Source organism: Ambystoma mexicanum, chromosome 2q (assembly GCF_040938575.1).
Source record: "Ambystoma mexicanum isolate Mex_15411 chromosome 2q, UKY_AmexF1_1, whole genome shotgun sequence".
Lineage (NCBI taxonomy): Eukaryota > Metazoa > Chordata > Amphibia > Caudata > Ambystomatidae > Ambystoma > Ambystoma mexicanum.
Genome location: NC_090924.1, coordinates 343,935,217 through 343,956,546, shown reverse-complemented (window position 1 = coordinate 343,956,546; position 21,330 = coordinate 343,935,217). Strand labels below are relative to the sequence as shown.

Here is a 21,330-nt window from a genome sequence, read left to right as displayed (position 1 = left end):
ATATCACCAAGGCCATGGAAACAAAGATAAGGCTTGGAGTATGGCTGCTGTGAATGGCATATGGTGATGCCATGATGTGCCTGGGTACTAGTAAGATATGGCTGTGGGGTGTGGACGCTGACTGACACACTAAGAAGCGTGTGTGCTGGATTACCTATGTTGGAAGAACCCCTCCAGGGCCTTGCAGATGGTGTAGCGCTCGGGTGGGGTGAGCAGGTGCTCCAGCTGCTGGTTGAAGGTCTTGCCCTGCATCTTGATACTCGATGGTAGAATCTCCGCCACCCACTGCAGCGATGTGAGAGCCGACGCTGGGCTCAGCGGATCTTTTCCCTCAGGATCTAAATCGGAAATAAAAAATGATCATTCACAAGCACAGCAATGCAAGCCTAACATGTCCTGCACCCCCACGCAATCATATCGGTTTCACCCACCCTACAACCCTAGAGTGGGTGAACCAAGCCCTTTCCTCTGATGCACCTGGGCTGCTTAGAACATCAATCACTCTTTCCTTAAGTCGGAGGAGTCGCATAACTTTACCTTCGCCATTTACCACCTGAAAAGCATGGTGTGTACGTCAGTATTAGGATAATTATAATTGTTTTTTTTTATAATGCGCTTAATACCGAAGAGGTTTCTAAGTATGGACCCAGGATTCGAACCTGTGTTGCTCTGCGTCCACTTGCTTCCAAGACGAGTTGCCACTGAGCTATACTACCCGTTCCGTGTATATATTAATATTCTCTGTAAACATGCATCCATTCATCTTCTAGCTGTCATACACTATACTTGCTTAAGAACCACACACCAAGGTTAGATCATGCCTCAGTGTTAAATAAACTCACTCAGTGGTCACCTACAACTGAAATATCATGAATGCTACCAATCCAAAAGTAAAAGTCCTGAAATGCAGGGGTTAGAGTGTCATACATCCCTTGTGAACCACCATGGGGTTTGCTTTGAATATGTGCCAGAGAGTGTAGAATTATACTATGGTCTGCGATGCTCAAGCCCCTTACCCAAGGATCACAGAATGTGTATTCGGGATAGTGAGCAATTTGCTCAGTCTATTGCAGGCCTGTGAGATCACGTGCAATGCCATGCCATCTGGGGCAAAAGTAGATGCCATTCCTGCTTCATGTTAACGCCGGTGCCAAATCGTAGTGCACTGGTGGTACGTTTATGTAATACAGCCCTTGAAAACAGGTGTCTGTGTTCTCACTGCCTTCATTTTCTGGCCTAATTTTTCTGACGTGTTCACTGATGTCATTGCTGACATTATGTCCATCTTTTTGCCCATTGTGCTTCAAATTTAGGATTGATTAATAAAGTTTAATTAAGGTCAATAGAGCAGCAAGTAAAGTAAGTTGTGGGAAGCATTATTTTCCAAGTTCATACATTTCCTAAAACATATTGATTTTTACCCAAGATATTTTGAAAAATGTACTTTGAAATGCAGCCTTTCTTCTTATATTACAATGATTACTTCAGGGGGCCAAAGCACCCCAAAGCCCGCTTTGCAAGAGCTTGGCTCGATCATTGCGTTCACTTGTTCTGTGTGACTAGTGGGCTGTTGCTGGGCCTCATGAGGCTAGCGCTTAGATCAGAGCAGGAGCCAATCAATCAATCAATCAATCAATTTGTTTCTTCTAGAGCGCGCTTTTGCCAAAGCCATCATGGCGCTTACACTGAGGGAACGAGGAGAACAGAGATGCCAGAAGGAAGGGAACCACCTATGTAAAAAGAAAGGTATTGAGCTCCTTCCTGAATGATGCAAAGTCATCATTATTTCTTAAATGTACGGGCAGAGAATTCCATAGCCTGGGCCCAGCCAGGGAGAAGGCTCATCCACCCAGTCGTTCTCTTTTGTACCTAGGCACACACAAAAGAGAGGTATTTGTGGATCTTAAAGTTCGACTACCATTATAACTATGAAGGTTTGCTTGAATGGCTAGGCAGTCAACTTGTCTGGCTCACAGATCCTCTCCTCCCAACAGCTTTGGCAGTTGAGATGACAAAGGATTTTACACTGACCGGGTAAAGGTTTGTCGCAAATGCTTCACACATGGCTACAGACCGAATAATGTCTGTCAAGGTGGCCAACGGGAGCCTGAACCATAGGCATGCCCCTATCATAAATAGTCAACAGTCTTGATATTGCAAAGGCCATGGCTTCCTCAAAGCAGTAATTTGTTTTCATATCGTGCTTCATGCCACATTCCTTTTGCTTGTCCACACTGTACTCATAGGTATACTTACCCTATTCGAATCACAACTCTTCGAATCCCTCTGCAACGAAAGTTGGCTAAGCGCTGGTTTTCCTTGCCGACAGTACTGCCAAATGAACTTGTTTCTATTTTCAATTGACAGCACGCTGACGTGAGGCAGGCATTAAGGAGGACGACGAGGAGAGGACTCTAGGGGATTGCCTGCTTGAAACCAGCGTGTGGGGATGGGTTACCCGTGAAGGAGAGATACAGCAACAGGAGGGAGAAACCCACAGGAATGGTAAGGATTTACTGGAAGACTAGGCTAGCGATGAGAGGGGCTGCAAGTGGAGTGAAACACCTGGACAGGGTTAAGGGGTCAGGAAGGAAGGACATGCACAGAGGATGAGGAGTCTACATTCAGCAAGCAAAGGCAGGCATCATTTGGCTTGGACTCGCGGCAGAGTATGACACAGTTGACAGCCTGCCACTCCTCCACAGCCGCCACGTAAAAATAGGAATAGGCATACTGCCCTCTCATGGTTCGATTCTTTCTGCCAAAGCAAGAACCTACCAATAAACGTTGTCCATTTCCTATAAGACACTACAACCCTTGCATGCAAAGCGCAACAGGGCTCAGTCTTCTCCCCATGGCTCTTCAACTACTGCATGAAGCCATTTGCATCCTTCCGGACAAAACGTTGCTGCTTTTGCAATGCTATGTGGATGGCATAGAAGTCCTGATCCATCTCTGCCCTGAGCCATTTGGGCCCTAATCGAAACACTAACTAAATTGCTCCCTGCGTCCCACGAATCCAGGAATGGATGATGGGTAGTGAGCAGCAACTGTCTTAATGGAGAGAAAACAGAGGTTGTTGTATTTGGTCTACCCTTTTCCGATACCTTCACCTTCACATGGCCCTCCACCCCAGCCATCCCACCAGGCCAGAAATATTGAGGTCATTTTTGAATCATCGCTTTCCTTGCTGGCCCAAGTCAACATAATACCAGAAAAGGCCAACGTTCACCTCGACCTCCGAAGGAATATCCTACCTTTCCTGGAATTCCACCAAAAAGGGGACCTAACCAGTTCGCTGGGACTCTCCCACATGGACCAGTGCAACAGAACGGGTGCTGGGGCTTCTAGACAGGATGTTAATCCACAGCAACCCAATCGGAACCAAGCAGGCAGGATGATCTCGGGCATCAAAATCAAGAACACATATCCCCATTGCTGAAATCCCTCCATTGGTTTCCCTGGGAATGGAACACAACAGATCCTTCAAGTTGCCTTATCCAAAGAGGAGTGTGGCCATTGGACCAAACGTTCCGTCTCAACTGATGACTCTGTACATCCCAGCAAGGAACCTTAGATTAGCAAAGAAGTTACAAAACAGGAGTAGTGCATTAAAAAAGGAACGCGTTGGCAGAATGACACTAACCATCTTACGCTGAACATTTGAAAAGATCTGTCTGAGAACGAGAGGTCACAGAAGGACCACCTGAAGCGCAGGTACTACCTAAAGACTCTGCTGCTTACAAGACATTGCAAACGTCACTGCCAAGCAGAGTACCCAGCCGAAGCAGCGCGGGCAGGGTATATCCCTCTGACCATGGCCCTTCCCTGGAACTCCAAATCGTGCTTGATATAACTTTTATTGTTAATTTTTAATTCACTACTTTATATTTTTGCAGTCACCGCTTGGTATTTATTATGGCGACCATGACCGGTACGAACCCCATTCCATTCCCTCCTTAGCCTACCCTTCTGTTTTGACTCAAAACTTTGAAATAGTTCCCTGCATTGTGGAATGATGTAAACCTCGAAATTACAGTTAAAATTAAAATAAATGGTTAGTGGCCAATTAAGTTGCTCCTCTGCATTTTTACTGGTTTCCATTGATGGGGAATCATTCAGGATTCTGTAGAGCAGAATCATAAATAAGCTTAAAAAGATTGGTTTTCGGCATCATTGGAAGCATTTCTAAGTGAAGGTTTGATGTCAATGTTCGATTCTGTGGACAGCTGAGCTGGCAATTCAAATTGAAAAATAAATGCTCTAGTGACCCCCGACAGAACCCCTTAGGAATCGCATGCATCTTTTTCGGACAACATGTTCTATTCCAAGGGAGTATATGTCACTTGTCCGCTGGGCAACATATGCCTGGTCAGAGAGAGGGTTCAGGGGTGTCCAGTCATTTTATCGAATGTAAAGGTGTCGAAAGGCAAACCTTCCAAACATTTTATCGAAATGCCATTCTTTCGAATGACAATTTCTTTGAAAAAGATTCGAAAGTGCCGTCAACATGGGTTGGGGTTGGGGCTTGGGTTAGGGTTGGGGGGCGGGAAGGTGGCGTGAGGGTTGGGAGGCCTGGGGGGGCGCCCCCCCTCCCAATATACACTAAAACCTTGAAATGTTACATGGAGCTGTCCAGTGCTGAAATTACAGCACTGGACAGCTCCATCTAACGTTTCAACGTTACAAAAACAAGCATTGAAATGCCACTTTTAACATGTAAAAGTGCATTTCAATTGAAACCAGTCCATGACTATTGTCGACGGATTGGTTTCGAAAGAAATGCACTTTGCATGTTAAATATAGCATGTCACAGCTTTTGTTTTCGAAACTTTGGTTTTCGAAACACTTGTTTCGAAACTATCACTATAAACAGGTTCAGGGAGGCAGACCTCCTCAGGGGTTTCTGGGTGAGACCTCAGGCTCCATCTTCAAGCATGGGGCAAATAGCTTTTTTTCCAGAGTCATTGACTAGGTTGTGAGATGTCTAGCCTCACTTGCAAAAGGGGAATTCTATGGACCACCAGCCTGAACAGCGATGAAGATGAGTTGCTCATTGGAGACTATTCCATGATGGCAATAGAGGTGCAACACAAGATGTACATCTACGTTACCCTGCCTGCAGAGGCACGATCCCATCTCAGAGAAACTAGCAGTGTTTGTGTCCTGGACTGCTGCAGACATCACTTCCTTCTCCTCCGAACCCCAAAGTAGCTGACAGGGGTCCGACCGGCACTATTTATTTGAAGCGGGGGTCTGAGCATTAGCACGACTGCAACATAGTCTTGCAAGACTTCCCAAAGGCATAGGAGGCTTTAGGGACTACAGTGACAGTGCTGGAAGGCGGTACCATACATTGGGAGAGATGCACACTGGCATGATATGGGATGAGGAATCGCTGCCTGCCACTAATGGCCTGAGCTTGCAGGAGGGATCACAGCGGAAGCAAGCTCGGCGAGTCTGTGGCTATGACTATGAGTGTATGTGTCTGTGTATCTGCTTGGGTTTTCTATAGCGCCTTTCTGTGGAGAAACGGGGCCATACAGGAACTGGGTACAATAATGTCCACGCAATTAGAAGGGCCTGATATTTAGGGTATAGGTGAATGGTTAAGTGGGTGGGGGTAGAGAGGGTTACAGGCAGAGGATACAGATTGGGCAGGGAAAGACAGACTTAGGGCCTCATTACACGGTAGGCGGTGGACCAAGGTGCTATTAGCACCTTGGTCCATGCCAGTAAATTACCGGCACCGCCTTGGCAGAAAGGGGAATTACCGCCCTACTCCAAGGTTGGTGGGGCGGTAATTCCCCCTTCCACCATTGCCCTTCCCCATTCCCATTTTTGCCCCATAGGGCATAATGGGAATGGGGAAGGTGCCAATTACGGTACCGCAAATTTGCGGTGCCGTAATTAGCACCAAGGTCCCTTTGCGGGTTGGGTTTTAACGCCTGCAAAAAGCAGGCGTTAAATTCCCCAACCCGCAAAGGGACCTCGTAGTACGGCGGTAAGGGTTAACGGTCACCGTTACCATTAACGGTGACCGTTAACCCTTACCGCCGTCCGTGTAATGAGGCCCTTAGTCTTGACTAATTTGTCGATGGACCCCAGCTGTGCCCTTATTGGTGTTATATTTCTGCAAATTTCACATGAACCGCCCTTCCTTGCTGCACTCTTGAATCCCTAGGACTGCATTAGTGGTTCCCTTCCTTGCCTTCTTTCATTATGCAACCGGAAGCAAAGTGTGTTCCCGTTTAGCACCCCAGCTGCCCCCAATGGTGCCACGTCGTTAAGCAACTCCTGTTGCTTTCCCCGCCTTTTTCAATATCAATGTTTAATAGCTTTTACAAAGCACTCTGAGTTGAATTCTTCTGTATTTCCCTACAGACGTACAGACTTCTAATTATAGCAAGTTTCATTATTAATACATTTTAGTCGGCTATAATCAGGAGGAAGTAGTACGCCTTCCCCTGGGAGGTATCAGTCTAATGGGCTGAGAGGTAAAGGGTCTACTTCCATGAGTGGCCCTACACATGTCACAGGCCAAAGACAAAATGGCCTCCCCGGATGGAAAAAAACTGGGCCCACCTGATACTCATAACAGATACGTGCTTGACTGCTGATGGCACAACATATGTCTATGCTGCATCTAAGTGGCTGCACTCTAAATGGGATACAAAAGTGAGTCATTAATGGGACTGTTTTACACCTCATCTGGAGGTTTTTGGTTTCCATCTGCACCTGTATACAGTTAAGTCTGTCTGGAGCGCAGTATGAATGCTCAAATCAAATCAAGTCTTTGCTTGCATTGACTGCTCGAAGCATGGTGTCAGAAATTAAAACTGGAACAGAAGGGGCACTTTAAGTTTGCATGCAGATGCAATGGCATAGCTGTGCATGCCTGGAAGCCAACAATCAAATTACAGGATCTGAAGAGTAGGACTGATGAGGCGACCAATGGGGAGAGCGCTCCTTTTACACACCTCTGCCTGCATCATAATCATTTGCAACTTCTTGGCAGATTCCATCTACTTACAATCGTCACCAGAAGGATGACGAACTAAGACATGGTTGTCCAACTCCAGGCATCAAAACATGTTGGACTTTCAGGACATCCCTCATTAATATTCGTGTGATAAATATGCATACAATGATTCTTAATGTATGCCATTTTTTTCTTGTGAATATTAATGAGGGATCTCCTGAAAACCCGTCAGGATTACGTCCATCAAGGCTTGGAGTTGGACACCCCTGACCTATGAGAATAGTGGTCCTTCTTAAGCTTTCACAACACAGCTTGCCTCCTCCCGATGAAGCTGTGACACAACAGCGACCCAAGTGATGTGGGAGTTGTGTAAGGTTTGAAAAATAATTGTGGAATGTGTGTTCTATCTGGGAATCTGGGCTGTGGAAGAGACATGGATCCACTGTGAAATATAAAGGAACCAACGCCAGAAAATAGAACTCTGACTTTTTTCCAAAAGCAAACAACACCACATGTGAAGAGAGCAAGGCAAGCGTACTTCCATCACCCACTATTCAGTCTGAAACGTTGGCCGGAGGGTTTCATATGTTGCCTGCGGCTTATGTTGCCTCTCTTCTTAAATCAAAAATGGGAGTGCTAACATCGGTCTCTTTCAAACTACTGCCCACTCTCTGGAAATGTAGGCTCAGTTGCAGTAAGTGAATTGTGTCATGGTAATTTATATAGGAACATGAAAGGACTTGGACACAATAATTGAATTATGGGCACACATGTTGGTATGCACGGGTGCTTATAGGATGGGTTGAACTGGTCGTCCCTCCTTCTCCTCTTTTGAAGTGTCCTAAGTGTTTTTTAGAAACTTTTTATTTCACATTTTTTGATTTCGAAACTAAACTTTTGTAAGTACTCCTTCCTCTGCCATTTGCCCTAGTGCTAAATGCACTTAAACTGGTGCAGGGAAGTACAAGACAATATTGCGCCCAGGACAAAACACTAGAATATGCCACCTGCCCCGCAGCCAACGCGGCGCCCATATGGCCACCTTGCTCTGCATCCTGAACATCATTAGATCGTTGCAATTTAAATAAGGTGGCATGGATGTGTACTTAAAAGCAATAGGTAGACAACAACACAGAAAATACGTCAAACAGGAATTCAATTTTACTATCCAATATTTATATAAATAATTGTCTAAATGAAGGCACTCTCTTGGGTGCTGCAGCCGCGAAAGCATCCATTGCTGCTGGATAATCGATTTTTCCACCAATTTCAGTCTCAATTGAAAGTGTAGTAAGAGCCAATAAATCCCTTCTTTTTTTTTATATGTTATAGTTTATTAGAAACTTTTTCATTATGTCTTATATCAGATTAGTCATTTACATCATTCAAATATTTGAATTACATCTCAAGTCTCTATTAATCATGGGTGCAACACCTCTGTTATTATCCCTTAATAAGTCCCTTCATCTATGAGCAAACCTCTCAGAGTCTAGTGCAGTGGTAAAAGTGAGCGGGAACAGTCGGGAGCGGAGTTCCACTACTTTTATATTTTACTGTTGACAGCTCGACTACTTTTTGCAACCATTTTCCCCATTCCGCAACTGTTCTTTATGAAGCTAAAGCACACCTCTCCACTTTACCACCGGATATCAGTTACAGCTGAAGTGCAATCTGTTTCAATTCTATTGGCTGTCAACCAGCCTGACTGCAACCCTTGAAGAATGTGTTGCACGTTGTTCCCTTCCTTCAGACTCTGTCCCCCAGCGGAGTCACAGTTCCACTTCTATCCCTGGTCTAGTGATAATGCTCCCAGGGAAGAATAAAGGAGGAGCCTGGAGGAGAGGCCAGGAATTTGGTGGGGGTGGGCGGATACAGAGGCAGTTGCAAGGTAGATTAAGTAAGGTTAACTTACATGCTTGGCGCCAAAAAGTGCCTTGAAGCTACTTCAAAAGCTATAGGGGAAGACCAAAGAAGTAGGTAGGCTATGAGGAGAAGCAGTCATGTTGCTGCTTAATGTGAGTACCTAGAACAATTAGAGCAATATCTGCCAAAAGCCGAGAGGGCGCGAGCACTTACTAGCAAAACCTGGCAAATGAGAAAATACGTCAGTATAGGATGGCAATATCTAGAAAATGGCATGGGTGTTTGGGCATATATGACAATAGCTGCTTAAAGGTGTGAGTATCTGGGCATTAAATGCAAACATCTGGCAAATGGTTCTACTTGGGTGCATAGCTTATATGCAACGTGCTTGCTAGTACCATGAATGCGTAATGACAAGACTGATAACCACAGCGCTTAGAAGCAGCCTGCCTATTTGGAGCTCTATAACAATCACCGAATTATATATATCAGGAGTTGCAAGAAAAAGGCCAATTTATTGAAATGCTGAGTGCACTGCTCGAGCTGCTGTTGACTGATGGCAGAAGCTGCCCAGTAGTGTCAAGTGATGCGAATAGCTTACTCTAGGATGAGAATATCGGTAATAACAGAGTCTGGCAAAGGATGGCAACCTGGACATGTGATTGTAACACTAGGAAAACCATCAGGGTCCATAGGTGCGTGTCTAGTGGTTAGTGGGTTGTGCTGGTGGTTTGCGCTATGCCCGGATCAGTCACGGTGCGCAATGCCCCTTGTTTGGTATCTTGTATAATTCTTAAGAGTCATAAGATTGCTTTGTATTAGATGTATTTGATTGCTTCAGCCATAGGTACGAGGGCTCAATACCTACAGTAGCAAAAAAGAAAACCTGTTCTTTACACACAAGCCAAAACTGTTGGCTTTGCTAAGCATCGTTTACCTTTGCATATAAATAGCAGCTGCCTCCCCAAGAGCAATCCCCTCAGGCCTCAAACCTGGACCCTTTACCTAAAATTTGAAGAGCATCAATAAACATGATGGGTACTATATTTCTTGTTCCTGCTTACTCAAATAATAGGGTTTTTTGGTCTCCCAAATTTGGCCGTATCATTTGGCCAGGTGACTCTATGCCAACATGGCACGTATTTTTCAGTCTCGGGCTTTCAAGTGACAAATCAGTGCATTCTGGGAGTTGTAGTCTTTGGGTATCAATTGTATTAACCTGCCTGAAAACATAGGGGCTCATTAATGGCTGCCTCCATTCCGGGCTCCATTACCAGGTTCCTGCAATGGGGACTTACCGGGTTACTCCGACATAGGAGGACCCGATAATTCCTCCTTGCAGGAACCCATAGGGTTCAATGGGAATGGGTAGGGAGGTAATAACGGGCAGATTACATCTGGCCCGTTATTGCCTCCTGTTTACCAGGCGTGCAATCCGGGTCCCGCGATGGGAAGCTTGTAATCGGCGCTCCCGGAATGAAGGGGGCCATTGCTGTACCGGCCCCCTTCATTCCGGGAGCGCCAGGCTTATAATGAGGCCCATAGATTTTAAAAACTAACTCACGGGGTGCCCGGATAACACAGGCTCACTCATTTGATCTCCCTAACAGCAAATGCACAAGAAAATGAGGCCAAAGTTCTGACCCAAACCGCTACATCAATGGTTCGTCCGCCCCTAGGCACGGCCCTGCACTGGACCACGTTTTGTAAAATACTGCCCGCTGAGCCATCTAGCCCTCCAGGTGTCTTCAGGCCCCGTTGCTGGCCAATTAGAAAAGAGCGCGGCCAAACTAATGACAGCTCAGTCCTCACCAGCTGCAAAGCACTGCGGTTAATTGCAGGAATTAGCATGTCAAAACCCCGTAGCTAAGAAGAGCGACGCCCACTTTGTCTGACTCTTCCGGAGATGCGGGGGGAGGGGCGGGGGGAGGGGTGGTTGTGGGGTGGCTGGGGCTTGGCCTGAACTAAACCTCATGCAGAACTGCTCAGGCCAGGCTCCGTGGGTGGCGTTTCTGTTTTTTTGGAGCGAAATAAACACTGCTATTGCACCGCAACATTTACAATCGCAACTGGAAGTTTTCAGTCCGTCTGAAGCGGAAGGCAAGCTGGCCTGTTCCATTCATTTTGTGCAGTTCAATAATTGTGTCCTTTATGTTAGCAATCGTGCTCTTTCCCTCCATTTCAAATCTACCCCAGCGAGATCTCAATCACTCTGCTGCTGTCTCGGGAGGATAGCTCAGTGGCAACGTGCTCGCCTTGGAAACCAGATGAGACAGAGCATCACAGGTTCGATCCCGGGTCGGCGCTTAGAAACCTCTAGGTATTAAGCGCGTTATAAATAACCTATAATAATATCATTACCTACAGGTGCCAGGAATTCAATCCAGGAGATGGGGGAATCTGACTACATCTGCCCGTTATCAGCTGCACAAGGGCATGGCAACAGTAGTGGATACACAGAGCTGCTTCAAGTCTGAACTGAAGTCCTTTGGCAGAGTTGTCCATGACAGTAACTACAGTGCAGTGCATGCTGCAGGTAAAGACTGAAGGCAATTGTGTCATGTGACTCTAGGACCAAGAAAGTAAATGGACACCGTAGTGTCATTGCAGTATAGTTAGTTGGTGTGTTCTTGTCGTTTTATGTGGGCGGAACCAGAGTAGAGAAGTGACGCGGGGCAAGGGAGGAGTCAGTCAAAGATGAGACACAAATAAAGAAAGGAGTTGGAAATCTTCCTCCTTGTGTGTGCTGTATTCATTCGAGTACGTGTCTCTACATTCTTGGTGTCCCGGCCAACGGCTACATTTGAAACGAGGGAAGCATGACCTGCGTGTACCTCTGACCTCCGACGTAGGACATGATATCTTTAATGTTGCCTGCACTGGCACTCATTAGTGCTAGGGCCACGTCGGTCCATAGAGCAAGCAGGTCGAACAGTCCTGGGGGAATGGCATCCCACTCCACAACCAAAACCCAGGACGCCCTGTCCTCACTCTCCTCCCCTCCATCCTCCCTCACCCCCGTCCTCTGCCTCCCCCCGCTCTCCTCCTCTCCCATAGCACCGGATGAGGTTTCTTAACAAGTCCGCTCTATGAAAGTCTCCCCCAAACAGGTACTCCAGTGCTTTTCCAGAACTATCAAGGACAATATCGCCTCCCTTGCTCCAGTCTTGACTGATTTCTGCAATTACTCCTTTGCAAATGGCTCCTTCCAACTACCCCTCAAGCACTCTCTTGTGCACACTCTCCTTAAAAAGCCTTTTGCCGACCCTTCCTGCCTGGCTAACTACCCCCCTATCTCCATTACCCCCTTCCTGGGCAACCTCTTGGAGAAGTTGGTCATCTCCCAACTGATCCACCACACTGTATGTGTTGGTTGTCTCCACAACCACCTGTCTGGCTTCAGAGCAGCCAGAGGCACGGAAACTGCTCTCCTGAACACCTGTGAAGACTTGCTCTCAAATCTTGATTCCAACTCTCCCTCCGTTCTCATCCTTCTCAATGTTTCCTCTGCCTTTGACACAGTCAATCATGCTACCCTTCTAAATCGGCTCCGTGATACCCTTGGCATCACAGACCTGGCACTGGATTGGGTGACCACCTTCCTATCTGAACAACCTTCCCTGGTTCAACTGGGTCATTTCCTCTCCTCCACCACACTCTCTACCTGCGGCATTCCTCAGGGATCTATCCTCTCACTGTGACTCTTCAACAGCTACCTTGCCCCTCTGGCCCACCTGATCTCCATCTTCTCTCCTCACTTCCAGTGTTAGGCCTTCGTCATGCAGCTCTCCTTCAAGCTTCCCTCTACTGCTGCCTTTTCCTCCTCTCTCATTCTTGACTGACTGCTATTCAGGCATGGTGCACTGCTAACATTCTCTGCCTTAATGGCAGTAAGGTGGAGGTCCTTCTCATTGGGACCCCTGCTCCCTCCTTCTCTCTGGCCACCCTCTTTTGGTCCCCTCCCCTCACCCTCTTGTGAGGCTAAAATCTTTGGCGTCATCTGCGACTCCTCTCTCTCCCTCACTCCTCACATCGCTGAGTTTACCAAGAAGGGCCACTTTCAGCTGCACCTCCTCAGGGGCATTCTCCCCTTTCTCACCTTCCGCCAGAAACTCAATGTCGCCAGAGCTCTGGTCCTCTCTAAGCTGAACTACTGCACCAGCCTCTTCCTCGATCTACCCTTATCTTCCCCTCGCCCCCTTCAACTAATCCTGAATAGGAATGCAAGAGCTATCCTTGGCCTCAAGATGAGGGACCGCATCTCTCCAGCCCTAACATCTCTCCACTGGCTCCCGGTGGCTGGGAGGATCAAATTCAAGACCCTCTGCATCATCCACAAGGCTTTCTGGGGTCTGGGACCCTAACACATCCACTATCTCTTCCTAAATACAGCCCTGCTAGAGCCCATCGGTCTTCTTGCTCCAACTCTCTGCAGATTAGACACTTTTCCAAGTAGAGAGTGGGGGGTAGATCTCTTTCTTCGACAGGAGCCTATGCAATGGCCTCCCTGTCTCTCTCAAGCTTGAGCCAGATCTCCTTAAGTTCCTTCCCTCTCCCCTCCCCTGGTAATGCCCCCTCTGCCACATTGGCTGGCTGCCTGGTCCTTTCTGAGTCCTACAGGGCCTAGCCTGCACCAGCACCCCCATCTCCCTGACCCCCTAGCCCTCCTAACCTGTACTTGCCCTTCTGGACCCTCTTCCCCTGATGTGGTCCTCACTCCCTACATCCCCGGTAACTTGCCCACCTGGCCTCCCCTTAGCACTTGCCTTGCCACATGTGCCCTCTTCTTCCCCCCTGCACTTGAATGCCATCTCTCTGCCCCCACTTCCCTCCCACCCTAGCATTGTCCCTTCCTCCCCGACCGGCACCCGCCCACTCGCTATCCCCTTGCACTTCTTGGTACTGCACTTGCACAATCGAATGTCACAAGGCCTAGTGGGACTGCTATTTTTCTTTCCCCATCCCCCCATTTTTTTGGGCTTGTGGTGCCTTGAAACACCATTTGATGTATAGGTGCTTTATAAATACTCAAATAAATAAAGGTGCCCGCCAATGCTATATGCCCCACCCATTGGCAGATTTGTGTGGGCTACCACACACAGTTCTGTACATGTTCCAGGAGATATAGATCTCCTGGTAAGGTCAGTGAAAGGAAGCCACTCGCTGGCAAGGGCTACGAGCAGAGCTCGCACACACGTGCCACACACGTGGGCACCTTGCACTCAGTGTAGAAGTGTGCAGAAATAAAAGCATGGATTTATTGCACTGGTGACAGGTGTTGATAGAACCACGTGTGTTTTGAGACGAAAGAGGGGATTTGTGATGGTGAACAGTCTGCGCCACATCTCGTGTCTGCTTGAGGTTCACCATGTTGGATGAAGGGAGCCCCTCTACGGTCATGACTTCTTCACCTAGAACGTTTCAGCAAACCCAAGAAGAATCATTATCTCTTCAACTACCTATTATAGTTTGGGGTAAAAGGGAGTGGAAGCGTTTGGGTTAAAATATATAAAGATTGAGATTTTTGGGACAGCTGCGCAGCCATGGAAGTTGAGACTGTCCCCAAAGTCCCTTAAGGATGAGTAAAGTATTGAAAACTCCCTGAACTGTGCGCTTGTCAAGTATTAAGTCATTAGATACGAATCCTGGAATATTTCTGGTACAATTTTAATTGTTCTGATCATGAAGTTAAGTAAGCCTTTGCCGACACGTGTTTCAACCCCTGGTCGTTTTCAAGGCATGGCGAAGATCTTTGTCTGTGCTTGATATAAGCAGTAATTCAGTTTAGAGAAAATCAATTTCGTGATCAAGGACCTTGTAGGTCAGTAAATAATCACGCAAATCTTGTCACGATGCTGAATAGGGTAAGGTAATATATCTGGTGACAAATGTCAGCAACTAATTATATGGAGATGTGGCCCTGCCGGACAGTCGTCCTAAAGGGGCCCTCTTCTTCCCCCTTGCACTTGTATGCCACCTCTCTGCCCCCGACTTCCCTACTACCCTTGTGTTTTCCCTTCCACCCCGACCTGCACCCCTTACCCCCCATCCTCTTGCACTTCTTGTTACAGCACGCTCTAGGACGACCATCCGGCAGGGCCACATCTCCATATAATTAGTTGCTGACATTTGTCACCAGATATATTACCTTACCCAATTCATCATCGTCGCAAGATTTGCATAAATATTCACTGACCCACAAGGTCCTTGATCACGAGATTGATTTTCTCTAAACTGAATTACTGCTTATATCAAGCACATACAAAGATTTTCACCACGCCTTGAAAACGACCAGGGGTTGAAACACGTGTCGGCGAAGGCTTACTTAACTTCATGATCAGAACAATTAAAATTGTACCAGAAATATTCCAAGATTTGTATCTAACTACTTCATACTGGACAAGCGCACAGTTCAGGGAGTTTTCAACACTTATCTCTTCAACTACTGGCTGCATTTTACTCGACGGACACCAGCAACATGAGCCCCATGGGGGTGAGATGGTTTAACGGCTTTACTGTACAGACAGACGCTTTAGGTCACATGGATTATCATAGGAAAAAGAGTCTTCTGACGCTAGCAGTCTGCGCATCTGTTCATGATGCACTATAAGAGCGTCCTGAGGATGGGGTCACTATATATCGTGATTTAAAAAGTGCATTGTCTAAACATTTCGCCCCTCACTCGAATGTAGACTATGAGAGGCATATTTTTCATACCACTGTTCAGATGAAAGGTGAGACAATGGACGCTTCTGTGATGCAGCTATGGGCCAGACTGAAACACTGCGAATTTCATTGCTACTCCAATGATGAGGTGCTGTGATCACAGATCATCTCAGGGTGTGAATCCTTGGCATTTAGAAAACATCAATCACAAAAAACCGTGAGCGCTGGATGAACTTCTAACAATGGCATGGGCAGATCTTGCATTCGAGCTGTAGTTTGAGACGATGGATACATTAACATTACTGCCCAGCTCGAAACAAGCATCTCTGCATCATGTTATATCGACAGCATCAATGGTAAAATGCACGGATACATTTCTTTTTCGTGTGGAGAAAATACGTTCAAGGTGATACATATGTCGTGCTGTAGGTTACCCGTCCGGTGCAGAATTGTCTCTTCAGCAGCTGATAAAACATAGGAGTGTCAGGCCAAGACAATCATCACATGATCATGGACACAGGCTAATAACGTGTTGGAGTAGACCACACACACACACACACACACACAGACAGGAGAGGCACTCCACTGAGTGCAAGTATCATCAGAGGACCTGACACAACATTCAATACCTTGATGCAAGGTCAACCACAGAAAGTGAGTCTATTTCCTCGCCGAATGACCGGTGAAAGAAGGGATATGTGTTTTCACAGGGAAATCAGGCGGCAATGGAACATAGTCCCATCATACAGCTTCACATCAGTGATCTGCAGGCAGAGCTCCTAATTGGCACAGGTGCAATGGTAAACGTCATATGTGAGGGAATGACGTACAGCGGGCTCCTCCATTAAGACATCAGAGATGTACATATATCCATATGGGTCGCAAACTGAGCTGCCATGCAAAGGTTCCTTTTTGGCCACATGCAGATATGAATCACACTCGGCACGGATCCATGTGTTGAAGGCTACAGTCCTCAGTGGATGCATTTTGGCAGCAAAAGGCGTGCACGGCGTGTGGTAGAGAAAATACGTTCAAGGTGATACATATGTCGTGCTGTAGGTTACCCGTCCAGTGCAGAATTGTCTCTTCAGCAGCTGATAAAACATAGGAGTGTCAGGCCAGGCATGTTAATGGCAGCATTGGATATGGGCCTAATAGACATCATCTACAAGCTGATGGCCCACAAACACATGAATATGACTGACAACATTTAGCAACTATTTCCCTCGATGTTCATCAGACTACAGAAATTGAAGAACTGCCAAGTGCGGTTATGCATGGACGAGTCTGTCAAGCCGATAGCTCAAAGTTATAGAGGAATACCTGTGAATATATAAAGGCAGGTAGAAACAGAACTGCACAAGTTACTTGATTAGGGCTTTATTGAACCGGTCACAGGATCAACACTGCGGGCGTCCCCTATTATTCCAGTACCAAAGAAAGAAGAGGGCAAGTTTATTTGGTTGTACGTAGATATGAGACATCCAAATAAGGCCATTTTAGAGACCACATCACCAGGCACCCTGCATCACTTTAGAGAAGGAGCCAAGTACGTTCACCTCCACCATCTCGCCCATATTGCCTATACGTTGGGAACCAGAGTGTGAGACACGTGCAGTACCAGTGAAAATACTGATACAAAGGAGAATCCTGGAGGCAAGGTTCCCATTAAGAAAGCCATACCTGCATACAAGACAGTATGATGGCCATTTGATTGAAATCCTAGAAAAAGCAGGACCAATGAATGAACGAGCAGATTGGTGACATCACACGAAGCCAGACTAATGTACATGGAAGAGATGCGGAGACAAGAGAAGTTAATATAGTCTATAAGGCATAAAGACAGTATCAAGATAAGTGACATTTCAGGCTCGAGATGAGGAAACGTATGCTTGGGCTCAAGAAGAAGAGACTTATGGTACAGAAACAATGAAGATATCAGGTCATTTTACATGTGTACAGATGCAAAGAAACGCAAGCAGATAAAGTATTCTTGAGGCTAGCTATGTAGAGAATAGATTGCGGCATGCACCCACGTATACATATATAGGAATAAAGTAAAGAATGGATGTTTCCACAATGTGTTACAGCAGAGCTGGACTAGAAAAGGAAGGCCTTTTTCCAGTGTGTCACAGTTGAAAAACAATGAAATTACAGAAGACAATCTCAGAAAGGTGAGGCTGGATCAGCCCCAAGAAGCCAAGGTCTTATCGGACTGAGCAGACATTAGTTACAGTCGTGTGAAAGAATGAAACTCCTGTTCAGAAGGCATGATGAAAACAGGGAAGAGGTCAGAGGTCTATTAAAAAATAGTATTTAAAATGCACCAGAGCTCAGATTTGTGGTCTTGAGTACCGTGAATGGATGGAACTGGACAAACATGATGAACCACACCTACTCAAAGAGGCAGAACATGCCTCTACTACCCTGTATTCTCCAGAACAAAAGAACATTTCCAAGGCTAAGTTCAAAGCCTAAATTGACGTGTAGACCACTGAGGTGATGATAGATGATATGTTAATAGGTGGGAAGCTATGGTTATGACCAGCTCGCCAGCACCTGGAAGTCCAGCCCGCGTGCTGCTAACGTGGGTGGAAAAACGACTGACTGATGTAAGAGTGCCAACCAATTGTAGGGGGCCACATGATCAAGAGCCCATATTTTCTGTAACCAATGGGATGTCGTGTATTTAGTGACGTTCGTATTGACTTGTTTGAAGGATGGGCTTAGTAGTCCCACCTTATGTTAAGGAGCCTATCACTTTCTTAGACTAGTATGGAACGTATACCTAGATGTTCCCTTTAAGCCTATCACATTTGCCACTAGGTTTTTGTAGTTTGCCACGTAGGTTGACGTAAATACATAGGTCAACGCCATCAATGATGAGTTTTTACTATAAGTATGATGTTTTTTATAAAGCAAATTGAGAAACCATGCTAGGGGACGTCCTTTGATGTCCGTTGTACTCCCTGTTTTAGATAATTGAGAATAAAACAGTTAACTTTGCCAACCCCCTGAGTCGTTTGATTATTGATGTTTGAGTAACTTCTGCATCCCCATCCATCTCAAAGTATTGCTACCTCGTCATAAAGGGCTGGATCAGCTGTCCCGGTTCATCACGGATACGTTTCATCTGTTGACCGGCGCAACGATTTTCTCCAAGCTCAAGTTGAACAAAAGTTATCATCAACTGGAAATGGCACCAGAATCACAATACATAAAAACCTTTGTCACTCATTTAGGTCCCTGCAGGTATAGGCACCTGAGTTTTGGTGATTCGTCATCGGTGGAAATCTTTCAGCAAGAGGTCCACAAGATCATCCGGCATATACCAAACTACTCAATTACAGCAATGACATCTTGGTGTTTGGGATGACTCCTGACAGCCATGATGAAAGAGTGTGTATGGCACTTGAATCTGCCAATCTCACATTAACAAAAAGAAAAGTGTGAGTTCAGGAAGAAAAAGCTTAAATTTTTCAGACACATATTTCCAGATCAAGGAATGAGACCGGATCCATATAAAGTGGCTGCCCTTAATAAGACACCTCGCCGACCAATGAGTCAAATCTATGCTCTTTTAAGGGGCTGGCAAGTTACTGTACAACATACCTACAAGATTTGGAAACCATCAGTGCATCACTGAGAGAACTTATGAAAGGGCAAGTTGAGTTCAAAATGACAGGTGAATGTCAAGGGGTGTTTGAAGCCATCAGGCGAAATACAGTGTAGTTGGAAGACATGGTGTTTTCAGCTCTGACAGTGGTACTGAGCTGACTGTTGACGTGAGCCCAGTGGGTATGGGAACAGTTTTGGCACAATTTGATCTGAAGTCGCTGCAACACAAATACATTGTGGCTTATGCGAGCAAGAATCTTTCCACTACTGAAGAGGCATATTCACAGGCCGAGAAAGGGGGCATGGTTGTTGTGTGGGCATGGGAGCATTTTCACTTATTCCTTTATGGGAAGGCATTCATGGTGTGTACAGATCAAGCGCTGCTGATGATATATGGAAGTCCAAAAGCTTGTATTCTGCCCTGCACCGCTCACTGGGGCTCAAAATTGCAAGACTAGGACTTCAACATTGTTCACAGACCTAGCAGATCCTAAGTTAAAAAATCGTTCACATTTTTTTTTTAAAAGAAGACTGATTTAGAAAGACCGCTCTGTGACCGCACAGAGCAGTCTGTCTAAATCGAACTGTCAGCCCCTACAATGCAGACGAGTGTGCGAATGGGCTGACAGGCATGCCAGGACCCGGAAGCGACATCGAGGGATAATGGGTGTTTGTGTGTTGCATGGTTGTGTATGTATATGTGTTGCATGTTTGTGTGTGTGTTGTGTGTTTGTGTGCATTTTGTTACAGATGAGTCTTGGTTGAGGAGGCAGGCAGCAGGGGATGAGGGGGTAGGGGTGTGTGAACCCCCTGATTTTGGAGAAATCCCACAAGAGAGGGCGGCGGGTGGAGGAATGTCATTTTTTTGATTTTGAAAATCATCCAAAAGAAGTTGTTCTTTTTGTTAGGCGATCTACAGAAATCGAGAAAATGACATAGAACCACCTAGCAAGGAAGATAACCCCATCTCCATTGCGGAAAGATATATTAACTACATCATACATCAGGCGAAGGCCACGTGTCTGGATTTGGCCGCGCTACATTGGGAGTCACAACAGGACATTGAATTTTCCCTAATTGAGCATTGTCTGCCTCGGGGGAAGTGGAAACATGCGAAACAAATGGCTAGCAAGGAGATGACGGCAGTCCATATGGAAGTTGCGAGCCTACTGTTGGTGAGAGATGCACTCTCTTCAACGGAAGACCACATCCTGATGAAAAGTAAAAACTTTTGATTCCCACAATGCTGAGACAACAGGTGATTGACCTTGCCCACAAAAGTCACAGGGGGGTGGTGTCCACCAAACAGATGTTCGGGCAAAAAGTAGGGTTTCCTGGTTAGGACATCTGAGTGGAAGGAAGCACTTAAGAATTGCTGTACCTGCTGCCTAATGGCTCCCAGTACAAGGCAGAACCATCACACATGTCTCCCGTCTCAGTATGGGACACAGTAGCAATTGACTTTCTGGGCCTGTATGTGATGGATCCTATGTGCTGGTTGGGGTGGATGAATACTTGACCTTCCCAGAAGTACAAATAGTAGCATCCACGGCCACATCCAGCCTCATACCTGTGCTTGAAAAGATTTTCACAGCCTATGGGGTTCTGCAGACCGGAAACATTGGATAATGGCTCTCTGTGAGATAGTGGCCCACTAATGAAGACAACTAGTGAGTCCTTAACAACTTTATTTAAGTATAGCTGTAAGGAGGTCCTCCTCCACAACGACCCAAGCAACTGACCCCTGATCAGTGAGTGAGCAGGGCACGTTATCCTCTCCACTGGAATTGAGAGTCCGGGCTAATCACTCCAGCAACCGGGTAAACATTCCCGTGCTCCTGGGACAACTCAATAAGCAACATAAATAAAGGCAAACAGGAGTTTGAAACCATACAATGCTTATGAACCAATCCCCATATGTTACTATAGTAACAAGAACCTATGCACAATATATACACTTTGTAATGCAACATTTATTAAACCCGCAATTAAAACAACACCTAACACACTTCCCTCCCGAATACATACTGAATTACAAAAAGAAAGGAAGATTGAACACCCCCCCTTCTGCATACTCCACTCCACCCAACACCACACTTCTACCCTTGATTACATCTCTGCTTGGTCTCGTTGCTACCACGCTCTTATTCCACATCCTTCCATCTTCCAACTGCACAGGTTCGCTGAATACCCTTCTCATT

The 21,330-nt window shown here is 46.2% G+C and overlaps 1 protein-coding gene across 2 annotated transcripts in view; it reads right to left on the bottom strand.

Moving 5' to 3' along the window:
• Positions 1-21,330, bottom strand: part of GRID2IP (Grid2 interacting protein) — an 837,949-nt gene that overhangs the window by 173,887 nt on the left and 642,732 nt on the right. For both annotated transcript variants that reach the window (XM_069647354.1, XM_069647355.1), the window contains one exon: positions 155-338. In XM_069647354.1, the coding sequence (XP_069503455.1) occupies positions 155-338 (184 nt within the window). The remainder of the gene's footprint in view (positions 1-154; positions 339-21,330) is intronic.